The 22,636-nt window shown below is 37.2% G+C and overlaps 1 protein-coding gene across 3 annotated transcripts in view; it reads right to left on the minus strand.

Moving 5' to 3' along the window:
* Positions 1–22,636, minus strand: part of VGLL3 (vestigial like family member 3) — a 48,293-nt gene that overhangs the window by 21,397 nt on the left and 4,260 nt on the right. The window contains exons 2-3 of one of the 3 annotated variants that reach the window (XM_036017951.1): positions 13,548–13,827; positions 4,416–4,949 (exon numbers count right to left, since the gene is read on the minus strand). In XM_036017951.1, coding sequence (XP_035873844.1) covers positions 4,416–4,949; positions 13,548–13,827 — 814 coding nt within the window. Of the gene's footprint in view, positions 1–4,415; positions 4,950–13,547; positions 13,831–22,636 lie in introns of all 3 variants that reach the window. The other 2 variants (XM_028504730.2, XM_028504731.2) reach the window with 2 other exon arrangements.

The raw sequence follows: 22,636 nt of genomic DNA on the forward strand, positions 1-22,636 counted from the left end.
CTTTCCTTTTTTGTAGCTAGCATTTGTAGATTGCATTTACAGAATGTCTATTAAGTGTGGAGCACATTTCTAATAGTTTCACTTCTTTAACTCATTTAATCCTCAAAACAACCCAGAGGCATCTTTTAAAGGTAAGTTGAGGCATCCAGGGGGTTAAGTAGTTTGCCCAAATCCTGTAGCTAGTCAGTGACAGAGGTGGGCTTGTAAAATCAGTCTTTCTTTAAAGCTTGGTGCTCACTAATTACTAATGAGCAATAATCATTAAAAGAGGAGGTACGTACTTCCAGATAATTTTCATTGAGGGAGTTCAGGTGCACACGCGTGTGTGCTTGTACAGATGGATAAAAATTACATACATGGGACTAGACAGGGGTCAGAAAACTGCAGTCCATAGGCCATACTGGGCCCCTTGTCTGTTTATAGATACTGCTCATGAGCTCAGTATGAAAAAATGGGTTATAATTATATTTTTAAATGATGGAGAAAATGGAATAAAAAAGTAGCCTTCCATGACACATAAAAAGTATGTAGAACCCAAATTTCAGTGTCCATCAATAAAATTTTATTGGGACACAGCCATCCTCATTTATTTAAGTTTGCACTGTGGCTGCTTCTACACTACAAAAGCAAAGCTGGGTCATGGTGACAGAAAGTATGACCCTGTAAAGTATTAAACATTTCTATCAGGGCCTTTACAGAAAAATTGTTTGACCCTTAGATTTCATCATACATGATACTCTAAAACTTTCTTTGGTCAGATTTCCTACAGATGGCTGAAAAATAAAAATGCACCCAAAATTATTAAACCTTTCCTCTGCTGATGAAAATGTCATATCTTTTATCAAATTGCTCTCAAAATGGTTGCATTAGTTTATCTCCTAATGGAATGTGCCTGGATTTTGAGAAGTTTTATGTCTGTCTCACTGGAATGCAGGCTCTTCCCTCTGCTGCCCAGCTACCACTCGACATTGATGCTGAGTCCTGATGCTGAGTCCTAAGCTGAGCCACTGATTTTGGCTGCATAGTCAGGTCAAGGTTGCATAGATCGAGTAGAGGAACCCATCTCTCATTCATCTGAACTATCCTACCTTCCTAGCTTTGCCTGTTTTACAAAAACTTCTGTTATACAATAAGTAGATAAGTGGAAGAGGAGCTACTACTCTTTTTGTCCCACTATAGTGGATACTGTCATGCACCACTGTTACCTCTCCACTGCGCTAACACATTCATTTCCCTCCTGTTGGCAGCTCGTGACTTTCAGTTGTTTCTCTCTTCGGGAATTGCCTTCATCTGAGTAAAGCCATCCTGCTTATTGTAATGCCCCTTTTCCATAGGCAAATATATCCAGTAACCAGTCAATGCAGGAATCCACTTTGACTTAAGGCACAATAATTATAAGGAGCCATTTGAGCTCCAGAGCTCCCTGTCAAATCAACTAAGGCTCAGCTAAACATAATCATAGTGAAACATCTCCTACCCAGTTCTGTCATCCCAAAGTTGTTATCCCGATAACATTACCCCATGAATTGTGTACAATCAAATCTGCAACTTAGAGTCTATTTCTTCAGAAAACTGACCTAAAACACTTCTCTCTAACTCTTCTCAAAGAAGAGAGATGTGATATTTGATATGATCTCTGAGTTGGGAGAGGAAAATGAGCTTTCATGGCTCAGCCCCTTCCTCTCTCTTTCTAGGCCAGCCCCCATATGAAGGAGTGCACACTCTACCTGTTACTGCCAACTGCATGGTAAGCACACCAGGATCATACTTCAGATTATGCTTCTCAGAGTTCTTTTTCACAGCAATGGTGCTCCAGATTGTATGATGTCTATACAAAGCAGGTAGATGGAAGATGTCTATAGGAATCTTCTCTGAACTCCAAGATTTTCCCTAGACATGGATCTCCCAGAATCTAAATTTAGCCCAAGATACTACAATGTCAAGTTGTAACAGTAAACCTAATCTAGGATCTCCAATTTAACATGATCAATGATCATACTAATGATTTTATCTTTATCTCACTGATTCCCTTGCTTTGGTTTTCTTATTTAGGTCAAAACTATGGGACAAGGATGAATTACGATCATCCTCCTAAACTCACACTAACAAAGAGTAGCATTGCATACATCCAACAGGTAAATCTTCATTTGTCATTATTAACCATTAATAGTCTAACAGTCTAAACTAATAGTAGTCTAGTATACATACATATACAGGGAGATGCTGCTGTAGCAATTCCTTGGAGAGGAATTGGGTATTTACAATTTAGAAAATTTTCAAACAGGAAAACTAATCTGTTTCTTTATTTTTAAATGAATCAAAGAAGACCTATTTCAGAATTAGTTTAAGAATTAGGAGTGATAATATGTATAAACTACCTCTGGCAGTACCTTATGTAGTGGGTACTCAATAATGTTAATTCATAATTCAAAGGGAACAAAGCCACTCTTTCCTCTACTTCCAAAAGGTAACAGGGTGACTTTCATCCCCCCAAAAACTATTTAAAGCTAAAATTCTGAACAATGAGTTGGTGAATCAGGCTTACACCAAAGTTGACACCTACAAGTGAACAGAGAATTAGAAACAGAGAGCAACAAGCAATCACATCCATTTTCCATCTTTATGTTATAGAATGCACATAGGAAATACTTTGGATTTAATATTTTTGTCCTCTTAAAATTCATAGGTTAAATCCTAATGCCCAGTGTGATAGTATTAGGAGGTGGAAACTTTGATAAGTAATTTGGTCCTAAGGGTAGAACCCTCATGAATGGAATTAATGTCTTTATAAGAGATGCCAGAGAGCTCCCTTGTCCCTTATGCCATGCAGGGAAACACTGAGAAGACAGTGTCTAGGAACCAGAAAATGGATCCTCACCAGACACGAAAGTCCCAGAGCCTTGATCTTGGACTTCCCACCTTCCAAATCTGTGAAAATTAAATGGAGTTTAAGCCACCCAGTGTATGGTATTCCGTTATAGCAGCCCAAAGTGACTAGAAAAGGAGAGAACATCCCCTTTGCTTACTAAGGACACTGTTACTTCTGATCACATAGGTACCATGGGAAGGAGATAAGAAAGAGCCTCCAGAAATTGGCTACCCATGATGGCAGCTACCAAATTGGGTCTCTAGTCAGATCTGGCCCCAGGCATCCAACAACTCAAGATTTGCCATCATTCTGCTAGTATGTGGCTAAGAAAGAATGCAAGCCTGTGGCGGTTTGTCCCATCACATTCTCTTCTTCTAGACAGAGAGAACCAAGTCCTCTGATACTTTGTTTATAAAAGAAGTTTGAACCCAGAGACCCAAGAGGAAGCTGAAATGGGTGAGGCCAAGTGATAACCAAAGTTGGAAAGCTCAGTGCAGAACCAGTAGCCTGAGGAAAGCTGTTCCAGTCATGTCAGAATGAGTGCCACTTGATGCTGGGCATTTATTAATTCAAGGCATTCTGTACTGTGAACCAGCACTCACTTTAAAGATCTTGCACACTACAGTTAAATTAAGAAAAGAGTGGGTTTCTTTAAACTTCTGGAGAGAAAGTTCTAATATGTCACAAAGTTTTCCAAGGAGAAGAGCCTGGGACTGGAGGTGAAGGTGGGTGACTTTGGAATGTAGACTCTGCCCAGATTGGTCTTGTTAGGCAGAACTATTGATACTATTAATATGACAAGTCTGCTCCAAAAACCAAGTTCAAACATTTAACACCATGACATTCAGAACTAGTGAATTCCAGAGAGGAGCTAAATGCTCTGTAAATAAATATTTCCCTTATCACTTTTTATAAATCTGTTGAATATAAACTTAATAGTAGTTTTATAAAGTCAGAGAGAGGGAGAGAAAAGAGGAGAAAAAAAAGGAAGGAGGAGGAGAGGGTGAGGGAAAAAAGAGAAGAGGAAGGAAAGGAGAGGGAAATTCTGTTTTTTAAAAAATACATTCTCTAATCTTTTTTAAACAGTAGGCCATGGACTACAATCTGAAAAGCAGTTTTTTTAAAAATAACAAATGAGACCTAACAAGAAAGAAGAGAAGGGAAAATTACTGAAACACACTATTTATGAATGCTATTCGGCATTATATGCAGTATAGAGCACATAGACAGGGGAGATTTAAAGAATATGCTCAATATTTTATAAACCAGAGATTCCAGTCCAAAGGAACAGATTACTAGATTAAGAAATGAAGACAAGTTCTGAGATCTTTCTCAGGCTATACTCCATGAACGAGTCATACCAGTTTCCTCAGGAATGCAGGAATTATTGCAAAAATGGTTAGGTTCTATAAACATATTGGCAAAGCTTAACTTTACATATAAAAGAAAAAAATATTTCAAGGTACTTAGAATATCCTCCATTTAAAAATATTTATTTCTTAACTTTTTCTTCTCTTAATGGAAAGGAGGAATTCCCCCAGCTCACCTGTATCAAACCCCACACTTGGCACTATGTCCACAGTTCCATGGAAGGCTCCGGCCCACGCTGAGGTAGCAGTGGTGACTGTCGTCAGGTCTGTCTTTGTGACGTCACACTGAGGAGCAGGAATCCTGGCTGCACGCACTGATGGCATCAACAGGGGCCCGTAGGACGAATCCAGGGCAGATGCAGCAGAAGGGTGAGGGGGGTGGTGGTGGTGGTGGTGTCGGTGGTGCATGTGAGCGTGGGGATGGTGGTGTCGCAGGTACACATCATGCATGTGGCTGTAGGATGGGCTCACCTGAGATGCCAATGGGTAGTGCCAGGACTCAGACACGGGAGGGGGAGGGGCTGGGCCAGTCTGGTGCAGGCCATGTCCTGGCCAGGAACTGGGGTCAGCTGCTGTAAAGGTGCCAGGGGGTGCAGTGACCTGAAAGTCAGGATGAACTCCCCCCAAACAGGGTGCAGGTGGGGGCTGGTAAGAGCTGGTCCAAAAGGAAGTCGGGAAACTATTCCTCTGACTTGAGAGAGCTGTGCTGTCTGAGAAGACAGAAAAATAAATTATTTACATAAGATTCAGTTCTGGGACAGACTTGCCTGTACATGTTCAATATTTTACAGCAGGCTAATCAGTATGCACTTCTCCACACACAGAGGTGAGCTGAGACTAGTGAAGCCTCTGAGCTCCCATGCCAAGTCAACACGCAGGGTTCAAGGTGCTGACTGAGTACCCCCCCAACCCGAGTTTGTTTGGTTTATGCAGTTACAATCCATACTGAGTTGTGCAAGTCAGAATGAAAAGCTCCATTTCCTCCTGAGCATCTTGCTGTCATCAAGTCTGAGCAAAGGTGATAGGTCCCTACCTCGCAGGTAAAGAAAGCTTATACCATAGACATAATCCAGGTAGGTTCAAAATGATGATGTTTACTAATTTCTTTTAGATGCAAATATTTTTATTCAAACTAAACATTTTAATGCTGAAAAGAACAAATGGAAGTAAGGTTGCATTTAATTATGCTCACCAACACTAATTTTCTATCAGAAAGAGTGTATTCTAAGCTGATTTTTTCTTTAGAGGTCTGGGAGTCTCTGCACTAAGAATAATAATAGTTAATGTTTAATTATAGTGACCAAATACCCAACACTAGGCCAGGAGTTTTTCATGGATGATCTTAATGGAGCCTCACTTCAATTCTATGAGGTAGTTGTTGCTTTTTTATTGCTATTGTTATTCCCATTTTAGCCGTGTGGAAATTTAGGCAGGAAGAAGCACAAGACTTCACAGCTGGCAAGTAGGAGAGATTCAAAGACAGGTGGTAGTCTGCCACCTCGATGGCCAACATTCTTCGAAGCTGTGCCACAAGAGGGCACAATTGTACTCTAACCTCGACCTTGGACTTTGGTGAAGGTTCTGAGGAAATCAAGAGATCCAAATAGAAGTAAAGAGTTTGAGAAGGTGTTTGGGAAGGGGAAAAAATATCAAAGAATAGCACTTAGAGATAAATCAGAAAGAGGAATAACCCTCCCCACCTCTGCTTAAATTCAATTTCTCCACTCAATCCTTATATTTATAGGTGACCTACTCTGCACCAAACATAGGGAGGTCACAGATGATCAGATAGGTGTCACTTTTAATCACAGTCTGATGGGGGACAGATACGTAAATCAACGTGTGCAATGTGACCTGGTAGGTGCTCTCCCAAGGGGAAGCGCACAGAGAAGTTTCAGAAATAGCCTAACGGAGTTATAGCTAAATTGAAAGGGAGAGTAAGGTTAGCCTTGTTTAGAAGTAGTGAAGAGTGTTCTAGGCAAATGAAAAATTATGTGAAAAAAGGCCAAAATTCACACATACATACACTTACACACAAAGTAGCATTTGAAGGAATAAAAAAGAGTTCAGTTGACAAAAGGTGGCAAAATTCAGAGTAGGGTCCTAGAAGGATACGGGTAGGTGTGGCCTTGACAACCACGTACTGAATATGGGGGCTGCCCTGAGAAGGTCTCAGTGAGCCTTGAAGAGCTGTCATCTAGAGACTGATGAGGCAGATCTGTTCAGGAAGATCAATACTGCCAGCAACAGCCTGTGACTGTGGCATGGTGTGATTGAGCGAGCACTGAGCGAGCCTAGAGGCTCAGCCAGAGAGCTGGTGCCCAGCTCTTGCCCTGTATCATTTTATGGCCCCAAGTAGATCTGTTGACTTCTCTGTGGCTCAGTTTCTTCCACTAAAATACTAACCACTGGAATGAAAATTCCAAGTATCTTGTCTCCACACTCCTATCACTCTATAAAGTGGCTGATAAATTATTTCTATCTATAGATAAAGATAAGGTTGCTTTAGCACATTAGTCACACTTGTAAAGTAAGATGGAATTTTTATACTGGGTTACACACACACACACACACACACACACACACACACACAACCTTGCTAGACCTTTCAATTGAATAAAGGATATTCTAAGAAGTACTCTGAAATAAAAGTATTCAGAAGTTTGATGTATCATATTCTCATTTCATAAATTTCCAAGACAGTTTGTTTGTTTGTTTGTTTGTTTGTTTGTTTTATCTCCAGGGAAAGCTTGTATAATGTGAATCAAGCCACCACACATGTAACTTGACTAACATAACTAGGATATCGCTGTGGTGTTCAAATATTCCTTTCTCAAGCTTCTCCAGCAGCTGCGGCGCCAGTACTGCAAGCCCTCCCATTCTCTCCCGGAAAACCCAGAGTTGCCATTCATTCTATGGACAGACAGCTCTTCAAGTCTCACATTCCAGTCTCTCCCCCAAAGAACCTCCCTGGATCTCAAAAACTTTTGGGGGAAATCTAAGAAATGATCACCTTCAAAAGGCAAAGGATGGAAGTGGAAATCGTTATTCAAATCTTCAAACAGTCCTGGAAAACTTTTCATTGAATGAATTTGTTTTGTTACAATCCAATCCATCAGAAAATAATGCCTCAAATCAAACTTACTGGTACTGGAGCAAATATGTTTTATTTAAGAAAGGTCTTTCTGTGACACATGAAAAATGGCTGCTAATGACAAGAAAGAAAATTATGTGAGCTGTGAGAAGAAAATTTAATTTGCCTTAAATGATGGCTATTATAGAATACTTCTGTCATACCCACAGTGGAAGCTGTCAAGGTGCAAAGTTCAAAGCCCATACAAGGAGTTTACAGAGGCTCCTTGCATCATGCAGTGCAGCGTTGCCACCACTGATCTGCCACTTTGCTCTCACAGATCCAGTCTTTGGTACCGAGTCCTTCATTCTGCTCATAACTTTCATTTCCTGGTAGGACCAGAATCCCACCATAAAAACTGCTGAACCCTACCCACAGGTGTGTGCCAGAAATACAGAGCTCCCCTTATTGAAACTCGCCATTAAAATATCGAAAGTACACAGACTGTATATGTCATTTTTCTGGGTGCTTTCCTTTTACTTCTTTTCATTTAAATGTACTTGGGCCCAATTTTATTTTATAGATGCTTTAGCATTTTGGATATGCATGTACAAATGTAAATAATGACCAAATTCTTTACCAAAAATCATGTCCTATTTATGAAGTATTGTATTGTGATTAGTGAACACATTATCATTGAAAGTAGAGCTCTATTTTTTAAATGCACTTCATAAAGTCTGAACAAAGCTTTAAAATGCCCCAGGGGAAAGTAAAATTAGAAGCAATTTAGTATTTTCCCAATTGGTATATCTCCTGAGGTTAATGTCGATTTCGCAGAGATCTATACAGCCCTTTCAAAAACCATATTGCATTTTACAAGTAAATGAAATGGTATGGAATAGACAATATATTTATGGAAAAGTCTAAACTTCAAAACCACTATTTGGTAACTTCATTTTTAAGAAAAAACACTGATACAAAGAAACAGATGATATGTTTTTTTTTTTCATGCCTGGGAATCAGTGTACTTATTTCATATGTATGTAAATTTTTTTCATTACATGACTCTTTGCTTAAGAGAACTTAATCACAGCCACATTTGTTGGATGAAAAAGCATATGAGAAACTGTGCACGAACTATTTCCATGCAATATTACTTTTCAGGTTAGTGGGGGCAATTGAGAACTGGATGGCGTTAACACCCCGCGGTGACTGAAGGGTCGGTGTTGCTGGATCATAGTGGAATGTGAACACTGACAGTCTGACACGTACAGACAAACTGACAATGTACTGGGTCTACTTTGGCCCAGTTTGCATTTGGGATTAAAAATGTCATACACACGCAACCTATTCCTAACCAACAACAAAATGATGACGTTGATACATGTCTAATACAACTCACCCAAAGCATATCCAGTAATTTCACTGTGATTATACCAGAAATACCTTAGAGATACAGAAGAGTGGTTCTTTCAATTCACAGTAGCTGGGATACTTTTTACATGAACTCTAAATGTCTCTGAAAAGGGCAAACAATATAAGCAAGAGAAAATTCAATGTTTATTTAAAAAAACATTATATTAATTAATTTTGAAAAAAACTATATTAAAAGGGAAAATGGGTTGATAAAATAATATAGAACCACTCTCTTATTTTTAAAAATCTGTAGAAAACAGTCTTTGAATAACTATTGATTTAAAACATCAATGTCAAAAGATAACATTTACCTTTTTATTAATTGCAGTGGAAAAAATTGCTACTGCATTTATAACCTAAAGGATCCACACTATAATTTAATTCCCACTCTGCTTCCCATGAAAATAAATTTTGGGGTCAGAGCTGAAAGGATATGTGTTCCAATATGTTCTGTCACTTAGGAATTCGGCACTACCATTATGTCCAAAGATTGCCCTCTAGTAATTGTGTTCTAGAGTCACTCAAATGGGCCTTGTGACTTTAGAATGAGAGACTCAAGGCACACTCCTTGGAGGCAAGATGATGCAGTACTTCAGACCTCACTTTCCTTCCGCATGCCTGTTCTAAGCTTCCCAGCAGCGATGGTCTCAGTAGTGCCCCCTGGAGCAAGTAGCTCAGCTATCTCCTTCCCAGTCTCTGCCAGCTCTAAAAGGTAGACCTCCTTCCCTTTCTGCCTTCTGCTGTTTTAGGTTAGTACTCATTTTGAGAGGTCTTTCCTACCAGAACTAGTTTTTCCAAGCACACACTGCTAGGTCAATGAAGTGACAATAACTTTGCCACTACAATAAGAAAAAAAATAGTAAGTTTACTATTCAGCATGGTTTTTAAGTCAGTGATAGACACACACACTACTTTCTGTAAGAGTACTGGGGCACTGAGGTCAAGGCATGGACATATTTGGAGCCAATGTTTCTGTTTGGATGGGGATAAGATGACATTCAGATTCACTAGGTTTTGGGCACTGAGATCAATGAGTAGACATATTTGGAGCTGATGTTTCTACTTGGATGGAGATAAGGGAACAATCAGATTCATTAGGTTCTCTTAACTGAGAATCCCTATTTAATCCCTGCTAAAATGTACAGTGAAATAAGAGGGAATTGACATTGATATTGTGCCAAAGTACAAATATTTCTTGTCAACTGTTTGTCTAACAGCTGCAAAATGCCTAAAGAGGACTTTACTCACACCATCAAGATACACACTCAAAGTATGACCATTATTCCATTATTAGCTGACGCTCTATTCTTGTCTAAAGATTTACTGTGTAAATATATTCTGCATTCAACCATAATTCAGTTTTAAATTCCTCTGTAGCACTGTAGCACTTGTGTAGTGCTGTAAAAATTTCATGCCATAAATTAGACCTTTTAATTTAATGCAGCTGGTCAGCAGCTCCTGCATAAAGTCTTACCGCCATGGCCATTAACACTGTCAATAGCCTGAAGTACCTACTAGGTCCAAGACACTGTGTTTTTGCCAGAAATGCAAACTCCCAAAAAGCCATGTTTCTGTACAAAGACCCCAGGTTGGTGCTCTGTGTGCAAAATGAGTGGAGACTTACTTAAGAAAAAAACAAAAGGCATCTGACCATCATTTAGCAACTTGCATCAATCCTTATGCCAAATTCTTCATATACTTTATTTAAAAATCTTTATTATATCCCTAGGAAGTGGGTCTCAATAAACATATTATATACTTGAAGTTATGCCCAGAGAGATTTTTAAGTAATTAACTCCAAATCTCATTGCAATCAGATAGTAATAAGGCCCAAACTTGAACCCAAAACAATCCAAAGACTGCATTCTCCAAACCTGTGTTGCTTTGGCAATTAATATAAAATTCCCAAAAACTCTCTTTGCTAGACATGGGAATCTCAGTCATATCCAACTTATGTATAATTATCTAAAACTGACTGATTCACAACTAGAAACAACTACAGCAAAGTTCTATTCACAAATGGAAAGTATATAACACATTTGAACTCACAGAACTTTACTTTTTTTGCAAATTAAATAAAAACTGTACTCAATAATTTCATACAACTTATTGCTAATAAATTCTCCAATGAAGACTTTTTTGTTTTCTAACCTGGGGTACATAGAATGAACTTGGTTTATCTAAGTCAGTCACTTAACCATTCAATTCATACTTATTCCAGATTTTCCATATAGAAATGCATTATCCTGAGTATTAGAAAAAAATAATTAGTGGGAGATAGAAAGATGGACATTGAAGAGCATACTGTGTTTGTCTGGGCTACTCTAATAAACTAAACTGACATAAAAAATTCTAAAAATTCTTGTTCCTACTTATCAATCTTCATGTCACTCCATACATGCCAGCATTTTTACTTCGCATGAAACGTTCTAAACTCAGTCTCCACTCAGGGTCTTTGCACTGGCTATTCCCTCTGCCTCAAATAATCTTCCCCTATATACTCACAGAGGAGCACTCTTTCTTCAGGTCTGTGCTCAAATGTAATGGCCTCAGAGAGACTGTTTATTATTACCCTAAAAAATGTTGAGTATATCAGTTTACCTTGTGTTTCACTATCTATTTATTACCTGTATCTTTCACTAAAAAGGCTCATGAAGGTAGAGCCTTAGATTCCCTTGTCCACTGATGCATTCCTACTTCCTAGAACATAGTAAGACCTTACTTAATATGTGCTGTGCAAGTCAATGAGTAAGAGAGGAGACAGATTTGAAGGCCAATTTTAGGATAATGCCAAGAAAATTGTAATAATAATTACTAAAACATTACCATTATCTACCCTTTCTATACCAAAATTTGACATCTGTCCAAAGGTCTTCTGTGTTCAGTCATCCATATTGTAGGGAAAACAGTGAACTGTAGAATTTTTGCATATATACAACACCTCACTTAGAACTTTTCTGGTTATGATGCTACAGACAAATCACTCTCATACTTCATTATAATTTTGGGCTCTCATTCCTATGTTCCAGGTTAAATGATTACTAGTGTTACCTAGGCCAGCATTCTAAAAGAAGTAGGTATTGTATTTATTACCCTCCTGGCATGAATTATCCTGATAGGATTTATTATTTTATACACCAAAATATTAAAGTCAGCTAACTCATTGAAATTTTCTTATCTTTACCCTCTACGAGTTATTAAATGTATTCACCATGTGCTATCAAATAGGATATTGGTTGATTACATAATATCTTAGGTTTCCAAGGATTAAATTCTCAGTGCTATGAGAAGTCTGTAATATGCACTAATCAAATAAGCAGCTATGATTCCCCGTTCACCACTGTCAAGGTCCCAGTCACTTGAGTTTGTATTCTACCCTCCCTTACAGTCACTGCTTATCTTGGTGTTCTTCATATTTACTAAAAAGATGGAGGGGAGGAAGGGAGGAAGGGAGGAAGGGAGGAAGGGAGGAAGGGAGGGAGGGAGGGAGGGAGGGAGGGAGGAAGGGAGGAAGGAAGGAAGGAAGGAAGGAAGGAAGGAAGGAAGGAAGGAAGGAAGGAAGGAAGGAAGGAAAAGCATCATATCTACAGATAAGGCCCAGCAATTCCATATGGCCAGGACCTCTCCCATGATGGAGCAGAACCATTCCTCTGATGCTGAGAGGCAACTGACCACCCATCACCTCTCACCTGTGCCCAATCACAGGTAGTCTACCACAGGTGACCAGTCTTTCCTCATCATAAGATCACTTGGAACACTTGTGAAAGTGTAATTCCCAGAATCTTCCCTTAAAGACGCTGATTCAGTAGGTCTGAGTTAGGTGGCCTGCAATCTGTTTTTCTAACAGCACAAAATAAATGATTATCAAAGTTAAACCTGCACCTGAATCACTGGGAGGGCTGGTTAGAATACAGATGACTCTACCCCAAGTTTCTGGTTCAGTAGGCCTAAGGTGTGGCCCAAGAACCTACATTTCTAATAAGCATCTATGTGATGCCAATGTTCCTAGTCCTGCAAACCACACTTTGAGATCCATTTTACTACATGCTTTGAATAACCTGGTAAATTCAGGGGGAAAAAGTCCATAACACATTTCTCTAAAACTCTCATTGGAATAATGTATTATTTTTTCTCTAACCTTGTAAATACCCTATTGAAGATGTCAACCAATAATCTTCAGTGAGCTAGCGATCAAATTCAAATACATCTGTGACCTCTATACAGAGGGAAATAAAGAAGAGGATGCCCCATCTGCTGTTTTACTTTACCGAGGTAAAAACAGTAGTCTAAGCCATGTAGATAGACTCAGTCATATCTGGAGTGTACACAACAAAGAGTTAATACCACAACAAAGCAGGACAGAGAAAGTTATTAAGAAAACACAGAAGGCTTTCAAAGTTTGTATTCTTGGGTCAGACTCAGATCTCTGCTATGTCACCACGTAGCACCTAGTGGAATGAGCAAGAGCTAATTTTCAAAAGCTGATCCAGACACGCCTCTTATTTAACATCCAAATTGGGCCATCGGGGCTTAAGGAATGGTGCCTCGCAGCTAGATCCTGCCACTATAAACCCTGGTCAGTTGCATCACTACTTTCCATGAGGAATTTAAGGGGTGTGACTACATCTTTTCCAACCCTGCATTCCACATGTGACAAAACTGATCCAGCTGTTTGTCTGAAAGAAATTCCTTGCTGTCCTTAAAAATTAAAAAGCAAGTGGATATCCGTCTTCAGGGGCAAGTCTCCAGCTGGAACCTGGTACAGGCGGTTGCAAAACAGAGACAGGGCCCTGGAGAGCATCTGCTTTTAAATTCTTACCTCTCCATAGGGGGGTTAGCCCCATCTTGCTTTTTGAAATGGCAGATTCTGGATGGAGGGTGCTGACTTGGCCCAAAGCTCTTGAGAAGTGTTCATCCACTACTGACCCAATGTCTCCCTGGAAATAAGTGAAAAGGACACAGCGAGAGTTAAGGTACTCCATCTCGGCAGGCTGGTCTTTCTCCTCCTCCTCCTCCTCATCCTCCTCCTCCTCCTCCTCTTGTTTGCTGGGAAGGGTGACTTCCAGAGAGTCCTGCATCTTGCTGTATACCGCTAACTTCTTCTGGGATGGAATAAACAAAACACAGTATCACAGACAGTTTGTAAAAAAGCATTAACTGTTAACATTTCAATTCTTTAAAAATCTAAATATTAGCATATGTTCTCAAATTGATTCTTCTTCATCTGTTTTACTCAGCCTTTCCCCTCCCCCACCAGCTTTTTCTTTCCCACCCTTAAAAAAAGATCTATCTCAAATTTAGAAAAAAAATTAAACTCCTTTATCACATTGTGTATTTTCAGAGTATGAAAGATTTTTGTTACTCTAGATATACCAAAACAAGGATGACTTTAACAAAAATGTGACAGATTCATTTTTCATTTTCCATCTTACATTTATTTATTTCAAACATTTAATGCACAACAACATTATAGTACGTAACAGAGAGAAAGGGGGGAAAGAAGGACTAATTGTCTCGGGGTGGGGTGGAGAAGAAGAGAGCTTTTCATAAATAAACTAAACTAAAATAAAAACAAAAATGTAACATCTTCTAAAAGGATCTGGCAGATGTGCCCAACTCATTTCTCAAAAATCAAACAATAGCGACAAAGTAAGTCTGTGTGAAGATTCATTTTGCATGGAACATACTTTTCAGATGTTTCACATACCACCATTATCATAGAAGGGAAAAAAGGTATTGTTGTGGCTTAAAGAAAATAATATAAGATTCTAGCAATGGCTGGTATGGCTTTCAATTAAAATGAGAAAGGTAATGATTTTAAAATATTTTAAAATATGTATATCATTATAGCAATAATAACAGCTCATATATTATGCCAGGTGCTTATAAAACTTTGTATTTATTAATTACCCAACTTAATGCTCACAATTCTACGATATAACTTGGTTATTGTTACTACCCACATTTTAGAGATGAAGAAACTAAGGCATAGAAAAGTGAAATAACGTGTCTGAGCTCACAGAGCATGTAAGTGGTGCAGCCGGAATGTGTAATAAAAATATGCTGGTGTGCCCATGTATGTGCATGTATGTGATGGAGGGGAGCAGAGGGGGTATCTAATGTGGGAATAAAAATTGCCAAAATGTTACATTTTATACTGTTTTTCTGGCTGGTAAGTTTTTAGTTGCTATATTTTTATTTTCCCTTTTCAATATTTTCCAAACATTTTTTATTTAACACATATTACTTTTATTGTCAACAATTTCAATGTGAAATAGATGTAAGAAGGTAATGCTAAAGATTATAAAATTCATTATCCTAATGACAAAATGAGTTTTGTATTGTCTGTAATGCTGATCCTTTACCATGTCATGTTTTTAATTTCAGAAAAAAATGCACACTGGAAAGTGAATGTGAGTTGAAAAAAATCATTCTAGAATACACAGTAAACACATAATTTGCCTATCAAAATGCTATCAAAACACAATCCAGACTCTTCTGTTTCTAGGTAATTACTAGGTATGAAATCTATAGCAGAAATTATGAAAGCATCATTCAATAAGTTAAACCCTTCCCCCTAGCAATGAGTATGTTCTTTCTGTGTGAGATAAGTCCTGAAATGTTTAGGTATATTGTGAGCTGTGGTTATTATTTATGGGCTGCTATTTATAAATATGTGCCTTGATTTTTTTATTTGAAGTATATGCCAATTATCACTTGTTGATAAATATTTAATCCATTCCTTGTAAGTGTACATGTCTTACTGATGAATAGGTGATTGTAATGACTGAGTAGTTACATTTCTTACAGTCTTTTTTGAACAGATTTGAACATGTTCATATTTAACTTCAATGGTCAAAACACCACAGTACAGAAGTTATGTATAAAATGAGGGGATTAATCTAAATGACCTCTAAAGTTACTCCTCGATTTAAATTCCCTTATAAAATTAAATGAATGTTACGATTTATTAGTCAAATCACAATACTGTTTCTCTGGGCACATGCATATTCACTGGAAGTCACACGGTGTTTATCTTATATTCACACTCTCCACCGAACACTCTGGCATTTGAGAAAGACACGCTGTTTTCATTTGGGAAGGAAATTAAAAGCAATCTACGGAGTAGCTTCACTGTCCACAAGAGTTCATTTTTGCCTATGAAATTGATTTAATTTTTTCTGTTAATGTTCAGCTAAAATCAGTTTATGAGAAGCGAGTTTTGCGGCTATTGTTTCATTTGTTTAATATTAATATTTATTCTTTAGCTTAAGTCCTTGCTGTGTTAATTGTCCAAAGAAAGACAACATTTTATTTTACCACAATTAGCAATCAACTTTTAGATTAAATAAAATTAATTGAAGTTTTATATATGAAAAATGTGTACACTGCAAATCCTGATATAAAGGTAGCATAATATTATGACCTATACTTTAAATATTTTAATTTTTAATTAATGGTGGTTGAATTTAATCTACAGATTTTCTATCTATTTAAGATTATAGAATTTTCTAAATGTGAAATAATTTTTGTTAATCTTTTTAAACCATTGTTGAATGGCTAGGTACAAATAAATTAATCTAAAAATGACATATTTTTCAATATAAAATGGGGGGAAATTGAGCAAAATCTGCTATTGTATCATAATACCCTCTTTATTTTTTAAAAATCTTTCTTTTGTTGATGGATGCATTGATTGGTTCCCTGTACTCTTTATATTTCATATGTATGTTTTATGTTTGTATATGCACATATGCATTTATGTAAATACATAATAATATATTATTTCTTTTGATATGCAAACACTTGTGATTCTATAAAAAATATCTGTATTGTCTCCTTTAAGTAAAAATTTTTGGAAATATTATAAAATATACTTTCTCTTGCAACTCTTTAAGGCAGGTCTACCAATTAAATCAATTTTCTTAGAGACTATCAAGCAAATAAAATCAATAGGGAGCCTGTGATATATTTACCAATAGTCAGGAAAAAAGGCATACCTATCATCCATTCTTTCTTGTAATTTTTTCAGATAAAATTGAGTCAATTTTCACAAACTACAGTGGGCCAATTTAAATATTTACGTTTACAACACATACGCACACCACACACACATTTATAGCCTCACCATCAACATCAGTGTTTAAAGAGAGAATTCCAAAGTATCCAAATGGCCTGATACCTAAGTAAAATTTAATTTGTACAGTTTTTCAAAAATTGAATGTGAGCATGAAGAAAACAGACCACAGGATTTAAACAGCCATCAATTCATATGCTGACATTGACAACATCCTAATATTCTTCTCCATAGACTCAAGCCTCAGCTACTTTCCGTGACCTGTGGTTTGAGGACTATAAATCAATTCTTTGCCTTCTTAAAACTATGTTACTCATCTGCACTTTTCTGGATTGCCTTGGTGTTTGCTCCCCAGAATAAAACTTCCCTAGTGTTACTCACTTTCTTCAGAAAACTACAGAAAATTTCAAATGCCGAGAATAAATCTCAGATCATCAAAACCTAGATACCCCAAATCAACACTGACAGAAAGTCTAGTTCACATTTTCTCAAAATGTACAACCGCTTACATGCCTCAGAAATGTATGTGCTTTTCTCATGAGACCCTGAAGATTTGTTAACAAAAATAAAGAAGCCATTCAAAGAGACTTCAAAAACTACAAGTTTGTTTACTTAAGGCACATTAACTGGCCCATCTCTATCTTAGAGTAATGATTATTATCCAGGTAAAATGACACTCCAGTTAAGAGAAACAATGAATGAGTTAATAGCCACTAAGTTAAAATTGACTCAGGAAGAGGTTAAAGGAGCGGTGTGAAGTAGGCGGCCTAGACAGTGCAAACCGTACCCACCACCTCGCAGCCTGCCATCAGGCGCAACAGAAACAAACTTGCACAGGAATGTGCAGGGGAAAGGGTTTGTCTGACAAGAGAAAGACTTCCATGTCAGGAGCCAAATACCACTAACTCCCTAAGGCTTAAGCCTACAAAATGCCAAATGATTACTGTGCATATGTGGAAACTTTTTTCCTAAGGAAACAAAAGTATTTTAATGAATCATTGGATATTTGAAAACAGCTCTTTGCTTTTTTTCTCTCTCTCTACTGGCTGTCTTCTCTAAATGCAGTTTGTTTTTTTTTAATTTTCAAAACATGCTCAAAGTCTATAAGAGTAGCCTATAATACTAGCTAGGAGTAACTGTCTCAAAATTGCAAAGTCCACAAAAGCAGCACATTGCTCTTTGATCATATTTTTCTGAATTCACTTGAATAATAGATTTTTAAAAATGTCTCAGAGACACTTGAAATTTTCATCCTTAGCCTATTTGGAAGAGAAAGAATCAGGTTATGGGAGGGTGGGTCAAGAGAAGGAGAATATGCCAAATTTTTTTCATATATTTTTATTAACTCTCTCTCATATACATTTTGTACGAATAATTATTCATAACTGACATATGCAAAAACTGACTTAATTTACTAGGTTCATCTAACTGGTAAGTGGCAGAGATGGAATTAGAACCTATTTCTGACTGACTACAAAGCATATACCAAGAAAACAGACTGAAGGAAATGACTCTGTATGATATTTATTCTAACTGAATAGATAAACAGAGACATCACAAGCTCATTAAAGAAAGTCTGAAGTTATCGATAGCATTTAAAAAATTAGTAAACATATATCAGAAGTATGACTATTAAGAAAGGCAAAACATCTGTATATCTTGATGAAACTGAACTCCTGTATCTAAAAATGTATTGTCCCCCTGACAAGTCAGATACATAGGGGAACTGCTGACCATTTTTCTGGAAATCTTATTTTGGGGGAGTGAGCAGAGCCAGTTTGTGAGGCATAGTCACATTGTTTTGTTCTTAACATTGGCAGGAGCAAATCAAAAATAATATTAACACGATCAGCTACTTTTTCTCACACTTGCTTCTCAATGATTCTGGTCATTATCAAAAATCAAACCCATCTCCTCCAAGGATGAAAATTTTCCAGTTTTGAGGATGTTCAAGAAAACTATGCCAGATACTTAGAAAGAATTTCAAAATTTTCATTCCCACAATGTTTTAAGCAATGATCATAAAATAAGGGTATATGTTCTCTCTCAAACTGGAGACTATAGAATAAAAAGACAGTTCCAATGTATAAATTTCTTACATAAGCCTATTACAAGACTTAGGATATGACTGCATTTTAAAAAAATTATCTGTTATTCATTGAACTTTCAATTAATTCTTATTTCATGTCAATAATTGTACAAGGACTTGGAGACACAAAGAAGGAAGTCTAGCCTGTTTTTAAAATCGTAGTTAGGAAAACATTATAAGGGCAAAAGAAAATGAAGGGAATCTTGTGGTTTATCCATATAGTAATTGTGTTATTTCTCCAAGTAGCTAATATTCAAAAATTTAAAAATAAGAAGAGTAAGAAGGTAACATGAAGTAAGTTACTCTTTCCTTGCTTCAAAGGAAACGTATATGGAACGGGACCACAATAGAAAGGACTGGAATGAGAGAAAGTAACCAAAACCAGTCCATGAGTTTGAGTAACCTTCTGGCCCCCAGCTTCCTCTTCTGAAAATGGGAAATTTTGACTTAATTATATTAGAAGTCTGGTCCAATTCTATATCCTAATAAGCAGCATGCTGGAGCTCTAGAAAAATTCACACTTAATTTTGTTTCTTCCATTGGCTGCTTCATCTGATTTTGCTGGACACTAGCCAAAAAAACCCTACAGACCATTGAAGACTAATTCATTTTCAGACACGGTCATCTAGCCCAATTCCTACGAATTAGTCTCGGTACTTCTTTTATCTGCCTTCACAGTAACAAGAAAGAATGCATCCTTTGAGTCCCCCTACTAAATCCCACATGGACAAATGTTTTGGCATATGAAAATAATACACTTTTAAGAGCAAAAGACACCTGTTTACTTAATGACTTTAAGTCATTCTTTTTTTCCATATAATAAAGTACGAGATAAGTGAAAAATAGTTCAGTTACCCCAGTTGAGACCACACGTGTAAATTGCTGGCATAAATCTGGTATCCACCAAAATATCTATAAATATCTATAAATATGGCATTTATGACTTGTTTCTAGCAGCAGATGTTTGGGTCTAATGGTTCAAGGCCTTCTTAGGGTCTTCCTAAATAATAGTTAAAACAGAAAACCAGCTGCTTCACGATATGCTTTTTGAAAGATTCAGGGCACAGTTTTGCCCCAAATTATTTCCTTCACTTGTCTCTGCCAGAGACTAATATTTAAATATTAGAGAGCTTGTGTTTCTGTCTTTTTTTTTCTTTAAGGTAATTTTTACTATTATTTTTCAGCCATAACTTCCATATATCATTCTGTACCAATTTCAGATGCACAGTAAAGCGTCCAGGAAACCGGGCACTCTACAGAGTGGTGCCCCTGCTGCCCCAAGCACCCCCTGGACCCAAAGCCAGTTATCCCAATCGTGTCGACTGTGTTTTCCATGCTGTTATCTGCATCTCTGTGGCTGTTCTGCACCTACTAATGTGTACTGCCAAAACCCTTCCGCTCTTAACTCAGCCCCCAGGCCCTTCTCCTCTGATAACTCTCTGTATCTTTGAATCTGTCTGCATTTTGTTTCTTCTGTTCATCAGATTCCACACATAAGTGAAATCACATAGTATTTGTCTTTCTCTGGCTGGCTTATTTCACTTAGCAGGATATCCTCTAAGTCCATCCATGCTGTTGCAAAAAGTAAGATTCCCTTACTTTTTTACAGTTGAGTAGTATTCCATTGTGTAAATGTACCACAGCTTTTTTACCCACTCATCTCCTGATGACCACTTGGGTGCTTCCCAACCTTGGCTATTGTAAATAACTCTGCAATGAAAATAGGGGTGTTTATATTCCTTCAAATTAGTGTTTTGCATTTCTTCAGATATATTCCCAGAAATGGAATCACTGAATCATAAGACAATGTTTTTCTGGAAATAATACTTTAAGTTATTACCTATTACTAGATGTACTACTTTGGAATTTTTTCAAAGCTAACTGGAAACAGGGCTGTGGGCATAATGGGATCCAAATGAAGCACCAAAATTTTAGAACAACATTTATCTAACTCACAAATTTGCTTTAGGATCGCCCCTAAGCATTCTGAACTTAATATTTTCAGTCTCACTGAAAATCCCCTTTGCAGAGAAAGATATAAGACATGTATATATATGAACAAAGTCAGTTCAATATATCTTCCACAACAGCCCAAAGAGTCAATGCATGGTATGGTTCTACCTTCTAAACACCCTCACTCATTTCCTTTGGTATAGGACATGTCCCTGCCACTCCCGACTTTATATTTGAGACTTAATAAGTGCTAGGTGAAGTAGGAGTTCCTTGTGTTTCTGCAAAATACCCTTCACTTAAATTTCCAAGTAGTGTTACTTTGTGCTGGCATTTGTGCATAGTGAACATATCCTCACTATGCATGATTTTATAGATCTTAAGCCTGTCTTTACTATCATTATTGTAATCTCCACTCTAGTTGACTGCCAGACACAACAGCTCAGTTAAGTTATTTAAAGTTCAAATTTCTTCCCTAGCTTTGAATTTTCTGGCTGGAAAGTTATTGGGAGCATAAAACTGTGGGGCACTGGAAGCTTCTAAGTCTCTGCAGTCAAGTTAATTTGTATAGTGTAGAATTATAGGGGCTGGTCTTTCTCAAAGAAGTCGTGTATGAATTCTTATAAACCCACTTAAGTCCTTGTTAATGGTTGCAAGAAACTTAGATACTCCACCTTAAATAAGTTGACTGTGCATTGAAACTACCTAAGATATAATTGTATTCCTTCTTCCTAATGAATCTACACTTATGTTGAAATAGCAATGATATATGAGGCACTTAAAGCTGACTGTTAATACCACTTCCTGCATACTATTTTAAATAAATAAATGTTCATTTGCTAAGTGGATATTCTACCTCATCAACAAAGGATGCAACATGGATAGCAAAAGTCATTAGCATAATACAAATGCTTGCAAAAGGACTTTGGAATGCCTAAACTAAAAAAGTACACTACCAAGGACTTGGAAAGAATTTCAAGCTCCAAGGCCAAAAAAATCTACTGCATATTAATCTTCTTTATCAGAGAGTTGATTTGGAGCACAAAAGACAAGAATAAGCTTATTGTGCAAGAGCAAAAAAAAAAATAAAAATCTTGAGAGACTGCATGGTATGGCGGAAAGATGCTACATTGGAGAACAGGGAATTTTGATGATTCTAATTTTGTCGCCAATTAGCTTTGAGAAATTTAGTCAGGCATCTCAGTCCTATGAATATCCATATTCCCATTTATAAAAGGAGGGCTTGAAGCACGTTTTTACAGTTTTTCCCCTGACAAACAGAATCCAAGAGAGATTTTATGACTAAATCAAGGTGGCAAAGTCCAGAGAAAGAGTTTGAAAAAAAGTCCTTACAAATGTATAACTGGGAGTTTGCCTCCCAAGGGTGTTTAATTCTTTTAAGTGAAAGCATGCACACAGCAACTGTCACTCTTGAAGAAAAGAGAGTCAATGTTCTCTTTAAATGTTCTAATTTATATAAAGCCCAAAGTATGGTTGTTCAACATCCCTATGCCTGATTAGAAAACTAGCAATTGTTCTCTACTTCCACTACCCCATCTATAAATTATACAATCCTCACGGCTTTGCTTTAAGCATATTCCTGATGTTAACATTATACATATAGGGAGCAGGGAAGTGTTAGAGAACAACAGGCTGTCTGCATTTAAGATGAAAAAAATCCAGTGGGTATGAAGAAAATCTATGATTTCATATCATCTCCCTCAATTTTTCCTGACATATATTTTGAAGTTTTCTTCTTCGTTCCTATTGTCACTGTTAGAACACAAGTTTA

This window comes from Phyllostomus discolor, chromosome 2, assembly GCF_004126475.2.
Source record: "Phyllostomus discolor isolate MPI-MPIP mPhyDis1 chromosome 2, mPhyDis1.pri.v3, whole genome shotgun sequence".
In the NCBI taxonomy this organism is placed as follows: Eukaryota; Metazoa; Chordata; class Mammalia; order Chiroptera; family Phyllostomidae; genus Phyllostomus; species Phyllostomus discolor.